The sequence below is a fragment of the Condylura cristata genome, unplaced genomic scaffold, assembly GCF_000260355.1.
Source record: "Condylura cristata isolate star-nosed mole 26May11 unplaced genomic scaffold, ConCri1.0 scaffold00008, whole genome shotgun sequence".
In the NCBI taxonomy this organism is placed as follows: domain Eukaryota; kingdom Metazoa; phylum Chordata; class Mammalia; order Eulipotyphla; family Talpidae; genus Condylura; species Condylura cristata.
In genome coordinates, this window is record NW_004567109.1 from 62661584 (window position 1) to 62682321 (window position 20738).

General features: G+C 41.9%; 1 protein-coding gene across 2 annotated transcripts in view; it reads left to right on the forward strand.

Annotated features, from left to right (window-relative positions):
* ZNF346 (zinc finger protein 346) overlaps positions 1 to 20738 on the forward strand; it is a 32311-nt gene that overhangs the window by 5992 nt on the left and 5581 nt on the right. The window contains exons 2-6 of one of the 2 annotated variants that reach the window (XM_012722720.1): positions 2702 to 2805; positions 3380 to 3472; positions 5528 to 5672; positions 11067 to 11300; positions 16972 to 17065. In XM_012722720.1, coding sequence (XP_012578174.1) covers positions 2702 to 2805; positions 3380 to 3472; positions 5528 to 5672; positions 11067 to 11300; positions 16972 to 17065 — 670 coding nt within the window. The remainder of the gene's footprint in view (positions 1 to 2701; positions 2806 to 3379; positions 3473 to 5527; positions 5673 to 11066; positions 11301 to 16971; positions 17066 to 20738) is intronic. The other variant, XM_004679255.2, reaches the window with a different exon arrangement.

The following is a 20738-nucleotide window of genomic DNA, read 5'->3' on the forward strand; positions in this document are numbered from 1 at the left end:
TGAGTGAAACCATCCGGTATTTTTCTTTCTCTTTCTGGCTTATCTCACTAAGCATGATCTTTTCCAGCTCCATCCAAGTTTCAGCCGTTTTTATGGTTGCTGTTTAGAGCTGAAGGTTCCATCCTATATTCATTTGTTTTGTATTCAACTTCACTTCTTCTGCCTGACTTTCGACTCCAGGACCTCTGTCCTTTTTCATCTACTGTAGCTATTGTTTTGCACAACTTAAGTTTGCTTGGTAGATCGATGATGCCATACTTTATATCTCCAGCTCTGACCCTTCCCTTGAGCTCTTGAGTATCCCTCTGACTATTTGATATCTCTAGCTATATGTTTGATTGACCACTCATGTTTAGTATAAGCTGAAAAAAAAATCTAATTCTTCCTCCAAAGGACCTCACTTCATTTCTCATCTCAATTGTTCAGTTGCTCAAGTTCAAAAACTATTGATTATCCTTGATTCCTTCCTTCACCCCCAACCCAATCTAATTTTAAAATTTAGATGTTAGATCCACTTCAGAATGTAATTCCAAATCCATTCACTTTTCTCTTTGCCAGTATGCCTTGTCCAAGCATATATCATGTATTGTCTTCGAGAATAACCCTCCCTATTTATATTCAACTTCATTTGTTCTGGGCTTCCACTCCTACTGACACAGTCTACTGACACAACAGAGTAATCCTTTCAGAAATAAGCCTAGCCTTTTTGCCTCTCATTATACCAAGAATAAAATTCTTAGTTCATATCATGATTATGATGTGAATCAGCCTTATCCAACAGGCCTCACACTGTCTCTCCAACTTTTTTCCCCACCTCTTTTCTCTTTTTCCTCGTACTCTACCCACTGGCCTTCTAGATTCCCTGAATATGCTAGACTTATTCCTGTCTCTGAGATTGGGTACTGTCTTGGTCTGGAACACTGTTTCCCTTAGAGTTTCTTATAGCTAATCCCACCTTGGATTGTCTTCACTGACTGTAATGCCCCCAGCATTCTCTACCTGTTGCTTTGTTTGTTGGTTTTCACTTTCATTCTTTAGTTTTGTTTTGTTTTTTTATTTTGTACTTTGTCTTAATTTTTTGTATGGACCCAACAGCAACCGAGTACTGACTTTTGACTACAGGACCTCTGTCTTTTTTCATCTACTGTTGTCATTGTTTCGCACAGCTTAAGTATAACTGGTAGACCGATGATGCCACTCTTTATATCTCCAACTCTGAATATGTGTTTGTAGACTGTATGAGTATAATCTCTGAGACCAAGTGGAATATTTTATTAATTCAGCAGATATTCACCAAGCCCTTGCTGTGTGTCAGGTAGAATAAATACTAGGTACTGGAAATACAAAATCATAAATGGTTTAACCCAGTTCTGTTTTATCTTTCAAGGTCAAATTCTGAATATCTTTTTTTTTTAAGATGTATTTATTTATTTATGCATACAGAAATGGGGTACAAGCCAGAAGCACTGGGGCGGTGTGAGGATTCACTAGACACAGATCAGGAGCAGAACAAAGTTACACTGCTGAGGGGAGCAGCAGGCAAGCCAGGAGAGGTCTGCCATACCATGTGGGTCACCTCTGGGACCGGGGATCGAACCGCACTGAAGTGGCTGCAGCTAGCTTGCAATGCTTCATCCTTACCCGTTGCGCCACCAGGGAGGGCAGGGACTCACATTCTGAGGAACCCCTCAACCTCCCTTTCATAAAGCTTTGACCCAGGTGACTTCATGTCACCTGTGCTTAGTTTCTCTTAGCACAACTTAGGTGAAAAGATCTGCAAAAATTCTGTGGGAGAAAATTAGAGAAATAGGACTGTCTAGTGGCTCAAGGGGTTAAGTTAGCATTGTCAAGCTATCAACAGCCACTGAGGCCTAAGTGTGAACTTTGGGCAGGGACGTGACCCACATGGTGCAACAGACCTCTCCTGTCTCACTCACTGCTCACCTCAGCAGTGTATTTCAGATCTGCCTGTTCTGCTCCCCACTCTGTCTCTGGTAAATCTACTCACCCCTCACAACTCTGGCCTGTGCCCCAGTTCTTGTATGCATAAACAAATAAAAAGAAATCTTGGGGGGGAAAGAAAAGACCATAAATCATAAAATACATAAAAATGATAAAATCATAAAATACATAGAAATAAACATAGGTAATAAGTTCTTTGACATCCATCTTAGTGATGTCCATGGATTCATATCTAATAGCAAGGAAAACAAAAAGAGTAAACAAATGGAACTATATCAGCTTCTGCACAACAAAAGAAACAATTGTTAGTGCAAAAAGGCAGCTTTATATGGAAAAGACCCTTCCATACCATAATCAGAAAAGAGATTAATATCCAAAATCTATAAATAGCTGATGCAGTTCAACAACAAAAAACATGAGCCTGGTGAAAAAGTGGGCAGGATGTCTAAATAGATCTTTTTACTAAAGAGAAAGCACATCTTTCACTATACAAGAGAACAGACACATGAGAAGATGTTCTGTAACACTAAGGAAATGTGAATCCAAACTATCATGTTTAACAATTAGTAAAAAATAAGTTGGTTTACATGAAATTATAAAATAACATTATAAAGTGTGAGAACATAGAAGGGGAGGTTTGATATAATAGTATAGCACTCCATTATTTAGTGGCTGCATTTGAGTCAAAATTCAAAAGCAGTGCTGTTTAATTAAAGACTTTTTCTTTTCCCCTCTGTAGTGGAGCACATGATCCAGAAGAACCAGTGTCTCTTCACCAGTACCCAGTGTAAGATCTGCTGTGCCTTGCTCATTTCTGAATCCCAGAAGCTGGCACACTACCAGGTATGCTATTAGACCTTTAGAGTTGCTTTTCTTTTCAGACACAATGCCAAGTCTCCACTTCTTCCTGGCCTACAAAGTGAAATATAATTCCCTTTTAGCCACCCGGATGTTGCTTTCCTGCTTGTTGACTGTGACTTAAAGATTTACTTAAATTTTCTGAGTCTCAAAAAAAAAAAAAAAAAATTTCTGAGTCTCATCTCCTGTCCTGATCAAGATCATTATACTTACATCTTCCTTGCAGTTTGGTATGGTAGAAAGTATGTGCATTGGCTTTCAATAAGCCCAAGTTTGAATCACAGTTCTGCTTCTCATCTTCAGCAAAAAACCTCTGTCTTTAGGCTCAATTTCCTGATCTATAAAATAGAAATGAAGGTTATTTTCTCATAGGTTATTGTGAAGATTAGGTTTGACAGAATATAAAGTGCCTTGCACAAAACAGAAGCTGAATAATGTAGGTTTCTTCTCCTCAAAAGCTTTTCTGAGGATGAATCAGAAGAAAATTTACTGTTTCTGATTGCCCTTAGATATGAATTGGCATGTGGCTATCTTTGATCTTTTCCCTGGGTTTTTACAGAGCAAAAAACATGCCAACAAAGTGAAGAGATACCTAGCAATCCATGGAATGGAGACATTAAAGGGAGAAACGAAGAAGCTAGACTCAGATCAGGTAATCCAGCTGCCATCTTGAGACTACATGCTTCCTCATGAAGCCAGCAGGCAGGTTGGTGTGGTTGAAAGAACACGGGCATTAAGTCAGACTGACTTGGCTTCAAATTCCAATCCTGCTTTGTGACTTGGGTAAATCTTACTTCTTCTCTGAGTATTGAATTCTTCCTCTCAAATGAAGATGCTAATAATAAACTACCTTCTAGGATTTTTCCAAAGTAAAATGAGGAAAGATTCAGAAATAGTTAATCCAATGCAGAGCCTGATTCAGTGAGAGCTCAATAAATAAAGCCATTGTTATATATTGCGACCCAATGCTTTGTTGGAATAGGACAAGAAGATGCCTGTTCACTACTCAAGGAGAGAAAGCTAAGCAGCTTACTTTCTTGAGATCTGAGGGATAGGGCTAAGTTAAACACTTGGACATTTTTAATAAACTGATAGAAGGAACATCTTCCCAAATGTTTGCTCTAATTGAGATGTAAATATATTTGCTGTTTGGCTTAGAAGTACTCCAAGAATTATGCTGAAACAACCCTATCCTTCAGGGATACCATTTTTATTTTGTGTGAAGCAAGCATCATAGGTGTCATACCATGAGAAATCAGCAGACTAGGACCCCAAACTAGTCTGCAACTTTCACTTTTGCTTATTTGAATAACTAAGCAAGTGACTTAACCAACCATTCAGTCCTATACCCATACAGGGTAGATAATAATTCCAACCTCATAAGGACATTGCGCGGTAAAATTCCAGTTAGTAATTGATACTCAATAAATAGGCAAACTATAAACTCTGCCTACTATTTTTATGACCATAGGTTTAGAAGGACCTTATTCATCCCTTCTCCAATTTCTTTAGGTTCATCCCCAGATTGCCCTACTTCTTGATGATTTAAAACTTCAGAAAAACAAAATCAACTCCTCGACACCCCCGATGTATCATGGGTATTCAACTCTCAGAATAGTCTGGTAAATCAAATGAGATCATAGGCTCCCTTGTCCCCAACCCAAGAATTATCAGCTCAGAAAGTCAGTACCAAGGTTGAAAGATGCTGTCTTAGAGAGAATACTTTATAGATCAGACCTTCTTAGAGGGAGGCTGAGAGTCCTTAATATATGCTTGAAATACATTGTTTTCTAGCCTAATCATAGTCAACAAATAAAACCCAGTGATCTTACTCAACAAACCCTGCGCATCTGCCAGATGCTATGTGCCAGACTCCAGCAGGGAGCTTAGGAGAGAAAACAGAGATGACTGAAATGGTCCATACCCAAATGTTGCACTTTAGTTTACAGAAAAGTCTCCTAAACTGTGACACTCAGTTTAGGGTGACAAGTGGTACGATAGAGAATTATTTTATCCACTGTGGTAGTACAAGGAAGGGATAAACTTAATTTTTCCTGTAATATTCACACAACATGGCTTCATAAATACAGAATAAATTTTTTTCTTCAGTAAAATCTCCCCGAAGAGGTGCTGTTTAAACTGGGCCATCCGGCCTCCCTGGTGGCACAGGGGTTAAAGACATAGTGCCATCAAGCTGTTACCATTGCAGTACCAGTTCCATCCCTGGCCAGGGAACTAACCCACATGGCGCAGCAGACCTCTCCTGTCTCGCCCACTGCTCCCTTCAGCAGTGTAATTAAGTCAGTTGCTGGTTCTGTTCCCCACACTGTCTCTGGTGAATCCTTTTAGGCACCTCTCGCCTAAATGCCAATTCTTTTATGCATAGATAAATAAAAATAAATCTTAAAAAAACACCAAAACTGGGACATGATGGCTACACAGATGTATCCCAGATAGGAAAGAAAGGAAGATCATTCTAGGCATCAAGAATACCCCCAAGCAAAGCAAAGAAGCACCAGAGAATAAAGTGGGGAATGGTGAGTACAGCCTGGGACAAGGATAGATGGACAAGAATACAGAGAGGTACGTTGGGGCTAGGTGTAAAGGGTACCTTGAATGCCCATTCTGCTATGGGCAGTGGGGAGCCATTGAAGATTTTCTGGCCGGGAAATGGCATGATCAGACCTGTGTTCTTTCTCCCAACCAGAAGAACAGCAGAAGCAAAGACAAGAACCAGTGCTGCCCCATCTGTAACATGACCTTTTCTTCCCCTGTCGTGGCCCAGTCGCACTACCTGGGGAAGACCCACGCAAAGAACTTAAAGCTGAAGCAGCAATCCACTAAGGTGGAAGGTACTGGTTTTCCTGAGTAGTGCTATATCGGGACCCCTCCCGCCCTCAGGGCAGCAATGCCAGGTGTTCCCAGAATGCCCACTGGAGCCATAGACTTGGAGAGGTACTTTTGAAGTCCTTAAAAATACAAAGTATTGTGAAAAAAAAAAAAAAAATACAAAGTAGACCTCACTCAACTGTAATGCAACTTCAGAGTTGTGCTCTACCTAACATCTCTTCCTTTGCTTATATCAGTTTTTGTTTTTGTTTTGTTTTTTTTTTTTTTTTAAGCTCTGAGCTTTTGTCCTAACTTAAATTTTAACTCAGGATTGCTGAAGTTCCCCCAGGCCGTGCACACAGACACAGTGAGAGCATTCTCTTTCCTTCTCTCCCACAGCATCTACCTGCCCTTAATACCAAGTGTTCCAGGTTCAAAGCTAAATCCTAGTCTTTTTCGTTTGTTAAGGTTATGCCCTGCTCACTTTAATCATCAAAGCTGCCTATTCTCCTCAAGACAGGTACTTACCTTTCAAAGCTGAAAACTTGAGTGCTACCACTACTGCCCAGCAAGCTATGTTTGCAACTGCCATTAATTTATTCCCAGTGCTGTAACTTCTAAAATAACTCCCTTTATCTTGTCACCACTGAGGCTCAGTCTTCACTTTCATCTCATTAGCTCCTGACTTTCTGGGATTTTTAACCTCTGCTAACTGCAATTAGTCAGGAGTGAAAGTTCTTTGATCTTTATTTCATTTTTTCTTATAATTTTTGTTTCTCTATTTTGGCCAATATGTAGGCTACACTTTTTTATTATCCTTTTTTATATTGTTATACAAGACCACAGTGTTTAAGGAGGCTTTGAAGATCAAAAAAAAAAAATCACGCATAACATCTTATCACACCCAAATCTAGTTATTCATGCTGTGAAACAACAGAATATGGACATGGAAGTCACAAATATCCAGGTTTAATTCCTGGTGCTACTTTTTGCCGTATAAATTTAAATTCTTCATGTCTGAAGTTCTCACCTACAAAGTGTTGAATACTATCTATTTCGTAGGCTGTAAGAATGAAATAATGTATAGAAAGAACCTAGAACTTAACAGATACTCAGGAAATGACAGCTGTTGCTGTTAGTTTTAACGCCATCATCAAGCTAACCAGTAAAAGGAATCCCCCAATAAATTGCAGTAAGTGGTCAGGCACCTGACCACCTGAAGTATGTCGTTGGCCTTGCTTATGCTGTGTTCATCACTACATTATTCTAGTGCTCATTGCTAAAAACCTATGTTATTTTTTTTAAAGATGTATTTATTTATGCATACAGAACTGGGGTACAAGCCAGAGGTGCAGGGGTAGTGAAAGGATTCACCAGAGACGTAGGGGGAAGCAGAACAGGCAGATTGATGAGTACATTGCTTAGGGGAGCAGTGGGTGGGTCAGGAGAGGTCTGCTGCACCATGTGGATCACCTCTGGAGCTGGGGATTGAACTCACACTGAAATGAGTGTGGCTAGTTTGCAGTGCTGTGCTTTAACCCCATTGTGCCACCAGAAAGGGCCTCATTGCTTATGTTTTAAGTCAGTGTTGGTACCAATTATGGTGTCAATGGATTAAGCATTAGGCCAAAGGAAATTAGCTGAAGAACACAACTTTGTGACATCTCTTATCTTTATATAGACTTAACTTTCCATAAATAGAAAAATTCCTTGAAATATGTTTGGTCCCAGAGATTCCATATTAAAGAGATCATTCCATATTAAAGAGATCATTACCACATACAGATATGTTTTCATATAGCTGTAATCATAGTGCATGTCCCTTTTACTTTTCATTTAATGTTGTAGTTTAAGCACTTTTCCATGTTGCTAAATGAGTTTATAGCTATATTTCTGAAAGTAAATTTTCTTCTAATATAAAAGTAATACAAGCATATGGAAAACATAAATGAGAGAAAAATTACTCATTATTTTACTATTCAAAGATAATCACTATTGGGCCCTCTCTGGTTGTGCAGCAGGTTCAAGCACTGTGAAAATCTCTCAAGCTACTGCAGCACAAGTTCAATCCCCAGCCAGGGAGACCCACATGGCACGGCAGACCTCTCCTTCCTCGCCTGTTCTGCTCCCCACTGTCTCTGGTGAATCCTCACTCCCTGTACCTGTGGCCTGTACCCCGGTTCTTATATCCATAAATAAATAAATCTTTAAAAAAGAACCACTATTGGGCCCTCCCTGGTGGCGCAGCAGGTTAAAGTGCAGCACTGTGAAACTATCTGCAGCCACTGACGTAAAAGTTAAATTCACAGCAAGACATGCGCAGCAGACCTCTCCTGACCTTCCCGCTACTCCCCTCAGCAGTGTATTTCAGTACATATGCCTTTCTGTTCCTCACTCTGTCTCTGGTGAATGCTCTCACCCTTCTGCATCACTGGCCTGTCCCCAGTTCATGTATGCAATGAATAAATCTTAAAAAAACAATAACAGGAACCTCCCTGGTGGCACAATGGGTTAAGGTGCAGCACTGCAAGCTAGCATCAGCCGCTTCTGTGTGAGTTCAATCCCCAACCCCAGAGGTGATCCACATGCTGCGGCAAACGTCTCCTGACCCGCCTGCTGCTCCCCTCAGCAGTGTACTTCATTGATGTGCCTGTTCTGCTCCCCTCTTTGTCTCTGGTGAATCCTGTCACTGCCCCTGCACCTCTGGCTTCTACCCCAGTTCTGTATGCATAAATAAATAAAATATATAAAAAAAAAGAAATTGGTTTAAAAAAACAACAACAAAGATAGTCATTATTAACATTTGGAGGACAGTTTCTCCTATAATCTCTTGTTATGTGTATGTCTATATATATATCTGTGTGTAATATTTGTTATCTGTGCCATTAGGTCAAGTCCATGTATATGTGCATATAAAAAATGAATAATTTAAATAACCTTATTTTAATAAAAACAGTGCCTACTTATGAAAAAAAACTATGAAGAAGTAAATTAAAATATTATCCAAATCCTGCCTTCAAAAGAGAAATCTTACAAATATATTGGTGAATATTTCAGAATACCAGTACTCACATAGAGAATTGTGAATGTATTTCTTTCAACAGTGATATATTGTGTGTAATTTTCTTTTATATTCTTTTCATTTAATATAGCATTTGTATTTGCCCATGTTACTAAAAACTTTTCATAAACATTTTTATCAACTATTTAATGTCCCACCATACCACCTTTAACTATTCTTCTGATGTCAAACATTTATATTTTTCCCTTTCCCTTCTTTTGACATTTGTAAATAACACTACAGCAGACATCCCTGTTGACTGCGCTCAATATTCTGAGCTGCTCTCTGAAATAATTCTCCCAATCCTGGATTCCATTCAGAGGTTCCTCCAACTTTACTTAACCACTTACCTCTATACTTCTCTTTAGTATGTTTTAAAGAATGACCATTGTGTCTTAACTACCATTATTATCTCATGTTAAAAATCTACATTTGCTGTGAAAAGTATTGAAAAGCACTCTTTCACCTTTCATCCATGCTTTTACCAGTATGTTTTAATGCTGTTTGACAAAACTGAGGGCAGGGCCCTCCCTGGTGGCGCAACTGGTTAGAATGCAGCACTGCAAGCTAGCCACAAAACTGAGAACCTAAGAAACAGATTACTATATGACCTACCTTTTTTTCCCACTCAACACCACATACTGAATATTTTCTCATACTATTAAATACTCTGCAACATGTTTGTTACTTTTGGAGTGACTTGCTGAAACAAAGTCTATGACCAGGGAAAACCATTGTGGGAAAAGCCATGAGGTTTCTTCTAGCTTGCTAGAAATCCTCAGAACTTCCCCCATTGAAGTGCTAGGATTAAAGAGCACTAGTAAGCGCTGTAAAGCACCCACCACCACTCCCCCACATCATTGGTGGAGGGTCTAGGCACATTTTTTTTCCCCCAGCTCTCTCTCCACCCCTGCCCCTAGCAGACCACATGTTTTTTGTTTTTTGTTTTTTTGTGCTAAGTGTTATCATTTACTTTTTTTTTTAATAATAGTTTATTTTTACATCATCTTGTGCATTTTTCCATCTCAGTTGTAATCCCCTAGGGCTTCCCATCACCAAATCACCCATGTGCCATACATAACCAAAGTTCAGTGCATTTCCCTCCCCCCACTGTTTTTGATCCCATTCCCCACTCCACCCCATAAATTGTTTCCAGTATATAACTGTTCATTATTATTATTTTCTCGCCTGGTCTGTTAAACTCCTATGAGTGAAACCATTTGGTATTTTTCCTTTTCTTTCTGGCTTATTTCACTAAGCATGATCTTTTCCAGCTCCATCCATGTTGCTGCAAAGGACATGTGTTTCTTTTTTTTGGTTGCTGAGTAATATTCCATTGTATATATGTACTACATCTTTTTGATCCAGTCATCCACTTTTGGGCATTTGGGCTGTTTCCATGGCAGACCACGTTTTTTAACCATGGTTACTAGTGTTCCATCCTTCTGGACTCTTTAGTGAAGCATGGCATCTACTTTATAAGGCAGTGTTCAGCATCAGGCCTGCAGCCAGCAACAGGACATTTATTGCCTCACAGGGGTCTTACACAGATGCTTGTAACAGACTGCTGAATTGAATTCAGTGTCTAGAGACACCTGGAAGCATGAACTATAATCTTCAGTTCTCCCTGCCACACTCTGGCAATCTGGCATAGGAAAGAGGGCATGATCTAGAGTCATATTAACCTGGGTTTATCACTGTAGGTGATCTTGGGCAAGTCATTTCACCTGTGTGAGCCTAAGTTTTTCTTCATATGTAATAAAATGTTAACCTACCTCATATATTTCTGACAAGCATTTAAATATATACGTACAAGACACATAACCAAACATCAGTGTCATATTTCTCCTATTCTTAGTCTAAAGGCAGCACAGTCTAAAAGGCCATTTTCTAAATGACCCTCAGGCCCTCAGTTTCTGCTTTGGTGTATTGGCTCCCAGCTCTGTAACTGAGGGTTGGGGAGATGAGAGGAGAGAGGGTACTTTGAGGAAAGGAATAAAATAATGACTACTTGGCCCACTTGCTGTGACATTCTGGGAAGTCTGAGGGATGTAAAAGACTACAAGTATGTGCATCTCTAGTCTGTTGTAATTTGGCAATTTAAGGGCAGAAGTGCAGAGCCTCCTGAAAATAAGCTTGGGTCAGCATTAACTAGTTAAAGCTGCTAAGCAAAATAGCTCTCCATATCTTCCCAGTTTTCCCAGTTAGAGAAGGCTTCACTATGTGCTTCACACAGGCAGCTGCACATCTGCAAGTGTGATAAATAGTGACCCAGCCTTTCTTTCCATTCAGCATCCTAGAAAACCTGGCACCTTCTGTTTTTTTCATTGTTTCTGTTTAAACTCTCTCACTGCAGCTCTGTCGAAACGCCTTACAAACCCTTTCCTTGTGGCCTCCACCTTAGCCTTGCACCAGAATAAAGAGATGATAGACCCAGACAAGTTCTGCAGCCTCTGCCATGCAACTTTCAACGACCCTGTCATGGCTCAACAACATTATGTGGGCAAGAAACACAGGAAACAGGAGACCAAACTCAAACTCATGGCACACTACGGGCGACTGGCAGACCCTGCTGTCTCTGACTCATCAGGTAAGGGGGCCCAGCTCTCACCCAGAGCTGGATCCGAGCGTGGCCACTAGGGCTCCTTGACCACCAACACAATTTTTTTCCCCATAGTGTTTCTGAAACAATAGGTTTTACAAACTTGGATGCCTGCAGCAACTAGGAAATTTTAAATAAGTGGAAAGAGCCAAGAGGGGATATGGTCAGCTGAAGCATACATACCACTCTAGCCAACTCTAGCCAGTATCTTCTTCCATTTTTTTTTTAAAGATTTATTTATTTATGCATACAGAACTGGGGTACAGGCCAGAAATGTGGAGTGTGAGAGGATTCACCAGGGACAGAGTGGAGAGCAGAACAGGCAGGTGGACAAAGTACACTGCTGAGGGGAGCAGCGGGCAGGTCAGGAGAGGCCTGCCACGCCATGTGGTCTCCTCCAGGGCAGGCGGGGATCAAACTCATGCGGAAGGTGACTTTAGCTTCTTAGTGCTGTGCTTTAACCCGCTGCGCCACCAGGGAGGGCCCTCTTCTTCCATTTTTCAGAAGAACTCAAGAAATCAAGTTTGACTAAGAATTCTCCTCACTTTTAAATGCACAACTAAGTTTTTAAAACTTAAACATTGTATCAGTCTGACCTATCTGCAAGCCAGATATAGATCCCAGCGCCAGTTTGCAACCCTTGATTTCAGCTCTCTGTCATCCATACTCCTTGTAAGGTTCTGCAGCATGTGCCAGCTTTTAGAGTGTCTTCCAGACCCATCTTCTTCAGCAACCAAAGCCTACCTCTGCCCCTGGAATAGTGTGATGAAGGAGACACTCTGACTCAAGTTCATCTCACGATGCTAGTCAGCATCACAGGACTGAGCATCACAAAAAGTTAAGAACCCCTCAGCTCAGCGCAGTAACTTCCCACAGCCTATAGGAAAGTGGGTGGGGGAAGATTGTTTTTTATCTTCTATTCAGTCAGTAAACAATTATTGAATACGTACTATGACCCCTCAGTAGGGTATAGTAGTGACCAACACTGTCTCGTGGAGCCTGCGTGAGTCTTGGTGTTGGTCCTCAGGGGCTTTCTTCCCAGCCATGGAGATGCAGCATCAGCCAGCATTGGAGGCCCCTGGGTATCCAGGTGTGAATATGTTGGTTTCAGGGCTCCTGTTGCTCATTATTATCTGTGCTCCCTGTGCAGTCTAGAGAAGGGAACAACCAGATGCCGTAGATGTCCCTCAGCAGTGTACTTCGTCAGTCTGCCTGTTCGGCTCCCTACTCTCTCTGGTGGATCCCCTTGCCCCCCACACCTTTGGCCCAGTTCTTGTATATATAAATAAATAAATCTAAAAATATATATATAGGCAGAGGGGCAGGGATATCATGTCCCCTTTTGATATTAATATATACCTTATAATTTAATCCTCACAGCAATCCTATAAATAGGTTTATTTTCCCTCTTTACTAGAAATTTCAGATTCAGAGTGACTTGATCAGGGTTAATAAGTGTTAATCAAATCAGTATGAATTTCTAGTTTGTCTAACTCTGAAACTTAAACTCCTTCCTCCTGTTTTCCAGCTCCTAGAGTACTTAGCAGGAGGCTTCCCAAGGATAGAACATCAGCAGATTCTGAACCCTCCTCACGCCTTCTTACAGAGGTTGCTATTGGCAGCCACTGCAGCACAAGTTCAATCTCCGGCCAGGGAGGTGACCCACATGGCACAGCAGACTCTCCTCTCTCACCCACTGCTCCCCTCAGCATTGTGTTTCAGTAGATCTTCCTGTTCTGCTCCCCACTCTGTCTCTTTGGTGAATCCTCTTATCCCCTTTTCCCACTCCTACCCTCACCCCTGGCTTGTATCCCAGCTCTTGTACGCATACATAAATAAAATAAATCTTTAAAAAAAGGAGGTCCCTCCCGGGTGGTGCAGTGGGTTAAAGCACAGTACTAAGAAGCTAAAGCCACTTCAGCATGAGTTCAATCCCCACCTGCCCCAGAGGTGACCACATGGCATGGCAGACCTCTCCTGACTCGCCCACTGCTCCCCTCAGCAGTGTGCTTCGTCAATCTGTCTGTTCTGCTCCCCACTCTGTCTCGTGAATTCTCTCACCGCCCCTACACCTCTGGCCTGTACCCCAGTTCAGTATGCATAAATAAATAAATCTTTTTTAAAAAAAAAAAAAAGGAAACAAATGGGATATAGTGATAACCTAAGAATTCCTAATAGGGAATTCAGAAGTCTTCCAAGAGGGCAAGGAGATAGTGTGAGGCAAAATAATGCTGGAGAGAGGAACAGGTGTCCACATGGTGGGCCATGTGAAGGATCTGGGCCTTTCACCTATTTGCTTAGGAAGCCATTGGCAATTTAAGCATTATTAGGTCATTCTGGATACAAAGTGAAGAATGCTTGGCAGATGGAGGATTATCAATGAGTTTAATGGTAATTCATGTTGGAGAAGATGGGAGCATGGACTGAGCAGTGAAACAGGTACACAAGTATGATTCAAGAGGTCCGTAGGAAGTAGAATTGTCGGGACTTGGCCATCAAATATGGGAGTTGAAGCAAAGGGAGCAGTTTTGTTTGTTTGTTTTTAAGGATTTATTTATTTATGCATATAAGAACTGGGGTACCGGCCAGTGGTGCATGGGGGTGAGACGATTCACCAGAGACAGAGTAGGGAGCAGAACAGACAGATCAGTTGAAAACACTGCTGAGGGGAGCAGTGGGCAAGTCTGCCGCGCTATGTGGGTCACCTCCTTGGCGGGGAATTGAACTAGTGCTGCAGTGGCTGCATATGACTTAACCCATTAGTGCTGCACCTTAACCCATTGTACCACCAAGGAGTGCCTGAAAGAGAGCAATTTTAGGATGCCTATAAGTTATCTAAGTGGCAATCTAGACCTCAGGGGAGGTCTGCGTTAAAATATTTCAAGCTAGGTAGGTCAAAATTATAAAATATTGATAGTCATATGTTTTAACCTAATCAGTAGTAATTGAAGTCAGGGAAGTGATTGACATTCCTTAGAGAGTTTAGAGAGAGAAGAACTGAGAATCTAAAATAGAGTGCTCTGGAAATTCTGACACTTATCATGAGTAAGCCTTGCGGGCATTATGCTAATTGAAATAAACCAACAACAAAAGACAAATCCTCTGAGATTTCACTTACATGAAACAACTAGAATAATCAACTTTTTGCAAAGAAGCAAAAGGTAGAATGGTATTAGCCAAGGGTTATTGGAGTTCTTTAATGGAGGGTTTCAGCTTTATAAGATGAAAATAAGGAGATTGGTTGCCCTGTATGAATGTGCTTAATGTGACGGAAACAGTTTTCTCTAGCCCACACCTCTCCTTTGATATTCCTGAGTTGTACATGGGAAATGACTTTGATGGTAAATTTTCTATTCTACTTTCTATATTATCACAGTTAAATAGTAATAGTAATAAAAGGGGGGAAAGATTGAACCCTTGGAATGACAATATTAAATGTTAGAGGTCAGACAAGAGAGACTCTGACGGAACAACCAGAGGCAAAAAATTAAGAGTGGGCATGCTAGAGGCCGAGACCTGGGAAACTGAAGAAGGGAGAAATGACCGGTTCTGTCAGGTTCTCTGAAGAGTCCTAATAGAATGAGGCCTAATAGGCACTCTCTTTGTCTATACAATTTGATACAGGAAAGCCACCATTGGCCTTGAAAGGCTGGTGGGGGTAGAAGGGCATTGCAAAGTAATTGAGAGACAAGGAAATGGAGAAGCAAGTATAGACAGTTCTTTCAAGTCTTAAAAATGGAGAAGATTTAGGTGCTTTTCCAAATATGCCAAAAGTTTAAGAATCAGCTTTACTGACTGTAATTTCCCAAAAAATCACTAAAGCAAGCCAATATATCAACTATGTCACATGACAAGCAGGTGAAAATTTACAGTTGTTGGGTACTAGACAAATCTGCTTTTCTTAGAAGTACCAATAAGTTCTGCAGTTGCTCCAAATGATTCGAGTCTGTCTTACAGTCAGGTAGTGTGCTCAGTTCTTGTAGCTCATACGTGACCTGTGGTGCAGAAGGAAGAACATGGACAGAGGTTTCACATTCCAAAGGGCAAATCCCAGCTCTTTTCAAGTCAACCACTTACCTCTCTGGGTGTGTTTCCTACTGAAAAATAGAAGTTAATGGAGACATCATCTACCTTGCAGAATTTTTTGTACGAATACAAGGATATAAGTATCCAAAATTCTATCGTGGTACCTGGTGCGCAGTTGATACAAGTTGATAATTGTAATGTGGTATTAGTGACTTAACCGTTGGTGGTTGTCACTCCCATACCAGTCCCAGGACCCCTGGCCTTGGGGAAAGGATGGTTCTGCCAGTCCATTATGTATCCTATTTGTTTTGAACCATTATGTTCAGAATTCTGGCCATAAATGTTTAAAAGGACTATAAATTCCAATTGTAATAATTTTGCCTTAAATTCTTTGAAGGGACGTGTCTCCTAGAAAATACCTGAAAGATAACAGGGAAGCAAACCTAGTTAGGAACGTAGGCTAAAAGGAGCTAGTCATGCCAGCATGACGTAGGAAACCCAAAAGTGTAAAACTACAACAGTGATAAAAGCTCACATTGTCGAGCACTTACTGTGTGCCAGATGCTTTTATTTGGATCATTTGAATAACCTGATGAGGTTGATACTAATATTAACCTCATTTTATAGGTGAGGAACCTGAGTCTCAGAGAAGCCCCACTTTTACAGATGAGAAAACCAAATCTCAGAGAGGTTAAGTCACTGGCCTGTGTTCCTACAGGTAAGGAATAATAGAGCTGGGATTTGAGCCTGGGTGCTTTCACACTAGAGCTGTGTCTTAAGGATACCAGATGACTTACAAGATGTCAGAGCCACAAGGACTCTTCAAGGCATGTGTGCCTGACTTTCTTGTACAGCTCACATCTGGTCTGCTAGAATAAAATTCAGGTTTGGCCAGCCAAACCTGGATTTGTCACTTTTGTGTGTTAGGCATGTGACCTATTTTCCTCCTTTATAGAATAATGGTAATGATTCACACAGGATTATTATAGGGGAAGGGGCAGACAGAATTACCTGCAAAGCATAGCCTATATCAGGCACTTAGTCAGTATTAAAGTTGTGGTGTAAATGGCTTATCGTTGAGGCAAGCTAAGGATCAGAAAGGTGAAGAGCTTCAATGAAGGTCATTACTCTACTGACCCAGGCTCTCTACTGGTAGTGAGGCAGGATGACTGTGAGCCCCCAGATAAAGACACTGATTTTCATAACAGACCATCTCATTAGTTACTGTTAACTACAAGCCGGAGGAGAGTGGCACCTTCCCAGAGATCTCTCAGCAAAGACGTCGTACTGAGGCGATTTAGCTAGCACAGTCGAAGTGGATAAGAGTCACAGCAAATGTCACCTCTTTGTTCTGTCATTCTTTTCTTTACTCACCAGATTTCTACTCTGGGCCAGACTGAATGCTGGGACTGGGGCACAGAGGGAAAATCATATTCCAAGTCAGGGAGCACAAAGACACACAGCCTGGTTCCTCTGAGTATCCAGGCCTCTGGGATTTTTCATCAGGCCCACCACCTGACCTCACCCTGCCCACCCATCCTCAGGAGGGAACGCGGATGCTCTGTGATGAGCAGCAGTCCCCCGTCTTCCTTCTAATTGAATAACTGAGCATTTTGATTTTGATGTGTTTCAGCTGGAAAGGGCTATCCTTGCAAGACCTGTAAGATAGTGCTGAACTCCATAGAACAGTACCAAGCTCATGTCAGCGGCTTCAAACACAAGAACCAGTGAGTAATCATCCTTTGAAATTCAAGTGTGTGCAGCAGGAAATCAGAGCTTCTGAGTCAGAACCAAGCAAGGTACTCCTTGACTAGAATAGAATCCTGGAGTCTTTCCTTAGTCAACAGAAGATCAATCAGTTAATAGAAAACTGTGTCTCCTCTAAGCATTTTTTTCTCATCAGCTGCTCTCTAGCCTTTGGACCTACTGGCTGAATGTTTTAGTATAGAAACACAAACTATTTCCGTATTGGTCTCCTTACTTGGCTTTCCTGGCCTTAGCAGTCTGAGGGGGAAAGCCTTTTTTCACTGGGTCTGAATAGCCTAGGCTTTGTGAGCATCAGTTCTGTAACAAGAGCTCCCCCTATAGGTTTTTTCATTCATTGATAAAGTAATAATTATTGCTCCCCCTATTTCTGCTAACATGACTTTACATTCTAATGGGCAGAGAAAGACAATAAACAAGTAAAATCCAATAATTATAAGTCATTAAAATGCTTTGAAGGGAACAGGTCAGCAGAGCTGTCAGCTTAAACCCCTATTTTGGTGTAAGCTATATTCCAAACAGATTCTGTCAAATAAAGCCTACAATTGTAGGAAGAAGGGACAGTTTTTCTGATTCTATAGATGTAGATGTTCACTGTCCAATGTGATGTTGTGACTCAGCTGAGGCCTGTCTGGCTCACAGAATACTCCTCCAGGGCATCATGCTGAAAGGAAGTTGTGGCGCCATGAGAGGGGAACTCTCATGAGAGGGGAACTGTGGTGTAGACGGTGTGTCACGACATAATCTGAGATAGAAATCAACATTCCCACTTTAAAGGAAACCTGAGTTTTAGCAAGTCTGCTGAATGCTTTGAGTTTGGTAGTTGTGTCTGCATTGCTCATGGAGCCAAATAAATTGGAGGTGGTAGAATCACAGTCAGTGATGGAATAAAAAATTGGTCCTCTGAACTCTGCCTGATGTTTCTTCTGCCTCTTTTTGACTATATCTTCCTTTGTATTTTTTAAATAAGATTTATTTATTTACACATACAAGAACTGGGGTACAGGCCAGAGGTGTGAAGAGTGAGAGAATTCACAAGAGACAGAGTGGGAGGAAGCAAAACAGGCATGTGTACTGAAATACACTGCTGAGGGGAGCAGTGGTTGGGTCAGGAGAGGGCTGCTGCACCATCAGGGTCACTCCCTGGCCAGGGATTGAATTTGTGCTTCAGTGGCTGCAATAGCTGCATAGTGTTATGCTTTAACCCATTGTGCCACCAGGGAGGGCCCTACTTCTTCCTTTAAAAAAAAAATTATTTTTATGTGTATAAGAACTGGGATACAGGCCAGAAATGGGGCAGGGAGTGAGAGGACTCACCAGAGACAGAATGGGGAGCAGAACAGGTGGGTCTACTGAAATACACTGCTGAGGGAAGCAGCAGATGAGACAAGAGAGGTCTGCACCATGTGAGTCAGCTCCTTGCTGGGGATCAAATTCACACTGCAGTGGCTGCTAATAGTTGCATAGTGCTAAGGCTTAACCCCCTGAGCCACCAAGAACTCCTGTCTTTTACTACATCTTTAACTGGGAAGACTCCTAAGGCTTCTCTTTAATAGGGACTTGAGACAGGTCCCAGCAAGTTAGCATGGACCTCACTTAAATTTTTATCGTCCTTTTTATCGTCCTTGCAGCTGGACCAGTGGCAGTTTTGGCAGACAGGTTAGAGTCAGCCAGAGCCCTGTTCTGAAATAGCCCAGTTATTTACTGTTTTCTTCTTGCACTTTCTAGCTATGTGAGACCTTGAATGTCAGTCAACTTCTCTGACCCTCTAATCCCTCTTCTATAAGATTATAACTAATTTGTTGAAGATAGGCCCCCTGGGTGGCGCAATGGGTTAAAGCACAGTAGTATAAAGCTACCTAAGCCACTCAGCACAAATTGGATCTCAGGCCAGGGAGGTGACCACATGGCACAGCAGACCTCTCCTGACCCACCTGCTGCTCCCCTCAGCAGTATATTTCAGTCAGTCTGCCTGTTCTGCTCCCTACTCTGTCTCTGGTGAATCCTCACACACATACCCCCCATACCTCTGACCTGTACCCCAGTCTGTATGCATAATTAAATAAATCTTTAAAAAATTTTTTGTTGAAGATCTGATTCAGTCTCATGTAATTTGCAATAGTGGTTCTGTTTTAACATACTTGCTTTTTTTTTTTTTTAAAGATTTATTTATTTATACATACAGAACTGGGATACAGGCCAGAGGTGCAGGGTGGTGAGAGGCTTCACCAGAGACAGAGCGGGGAGCAGAACAGGCAGATTGACGAAGTACACTGCTGAGAGGAGCAGCGGGCAGGTCAGAAGAGGTCTGCCTCGCCATGTGGATCTCCTCCAGGGCAGGAGCAGGTGGGGATCGAACTCATGCTGCAGTGGCTTTAGCTTCTTAGTGCTGTGCTTTAACCCACTGTGCCACCAGAGAGGGCCTAACATCCTTGCTTTTAAGGAAACCTAGGTTAAGTGGCCATGTTTACAGTTACTTGGAGTTAAGTGCAGGATTCCAACTTCCCTGACTTTGAAGCCCATTCATTTCCTCTGCCACTCACAAATGGAATTCATCATCCTCAATTTATGGACTCGTGAGAATTAGAGATAATACTTGTGAAATACAAGTACCAAGAGGGGATATTAAAGATAAGCTTTCATTTACTCTACAAATTATTGAGCACCTATTATGTGCTGGGTCTTGATTTGGACACTGGAGGTTCTGTTCCCTGATTCTTTGGATGCCCCTCAGATGGTAAAAATAGATCCTAGGCCCTCCCTGGTGGCACAGCGGGTTAAAGCACAGCACTGAGAATCTAAAACCGCTTCCGCATGAGTTCGATTCCCGCCTGCCCTGGAGGTGACCACATGGCGTGGCAGACCTCTCCTGACCCGCCCGCTGCTCCCCTCAGCAGTGTACTTCGTCGATCTGCCTGTTCTGTTCCCCACTCTGTCTCTGGTGAAGCCTCTCGCCGCCCCTGAGCTTCTGGCCTGTACCCCAGTTCTGTATGTACAAATAAATAAATCTTAAAAAAAAAAAAAAAGATCCTAAATTAGGCCCTCCCTGGTGATGCAGCAGGTTAAAGTGCAGCATTATGAAGCTGGCCGCACAAGTTCGATGCCCAGCCAGAGAGGGGATCCATATGGTGCAGCAGACCTCTCCTGCCTCACCCATTTAGCAGTGTATTTCAGTCAATCTGCCTCTTCTGCTCCCCACTCTGTCTTTAGTGAATCCTCTCACTACCACTGTGCCTCTGGCCTGTACCCCAGTTCTGTATGCATAAATAAATATTTTTTAAAAAATAGATGCTAAACTGGCCCTCCCTGGTGGCACAGCGGCTTAGAGCACAGCACTAAGAAGCTTAAGCCACTTCCTCATGAGTTCGATTTCCGCCTGCTCCAGAGAAGACCCACATGGCGAGGCAGACCTCCCCTGACCTGCCCACTGCTCCCCTCAGCAGTGTACTTCATCGATCTGCCTGTCCTGCTCCCCACTCTGTCTCTGGTGAATCCTCTCACCTTCCGCATCTCTGGCCTGTACCCCAGTTCTATATGAATAAATAAATCTTTAAAAATAGATGCTAAACAAATAAGACATCAGGTGGTGTTTGGTACCCAAAAAGTGGGATAGAGAGGGACAGGGAAGCTACTTTA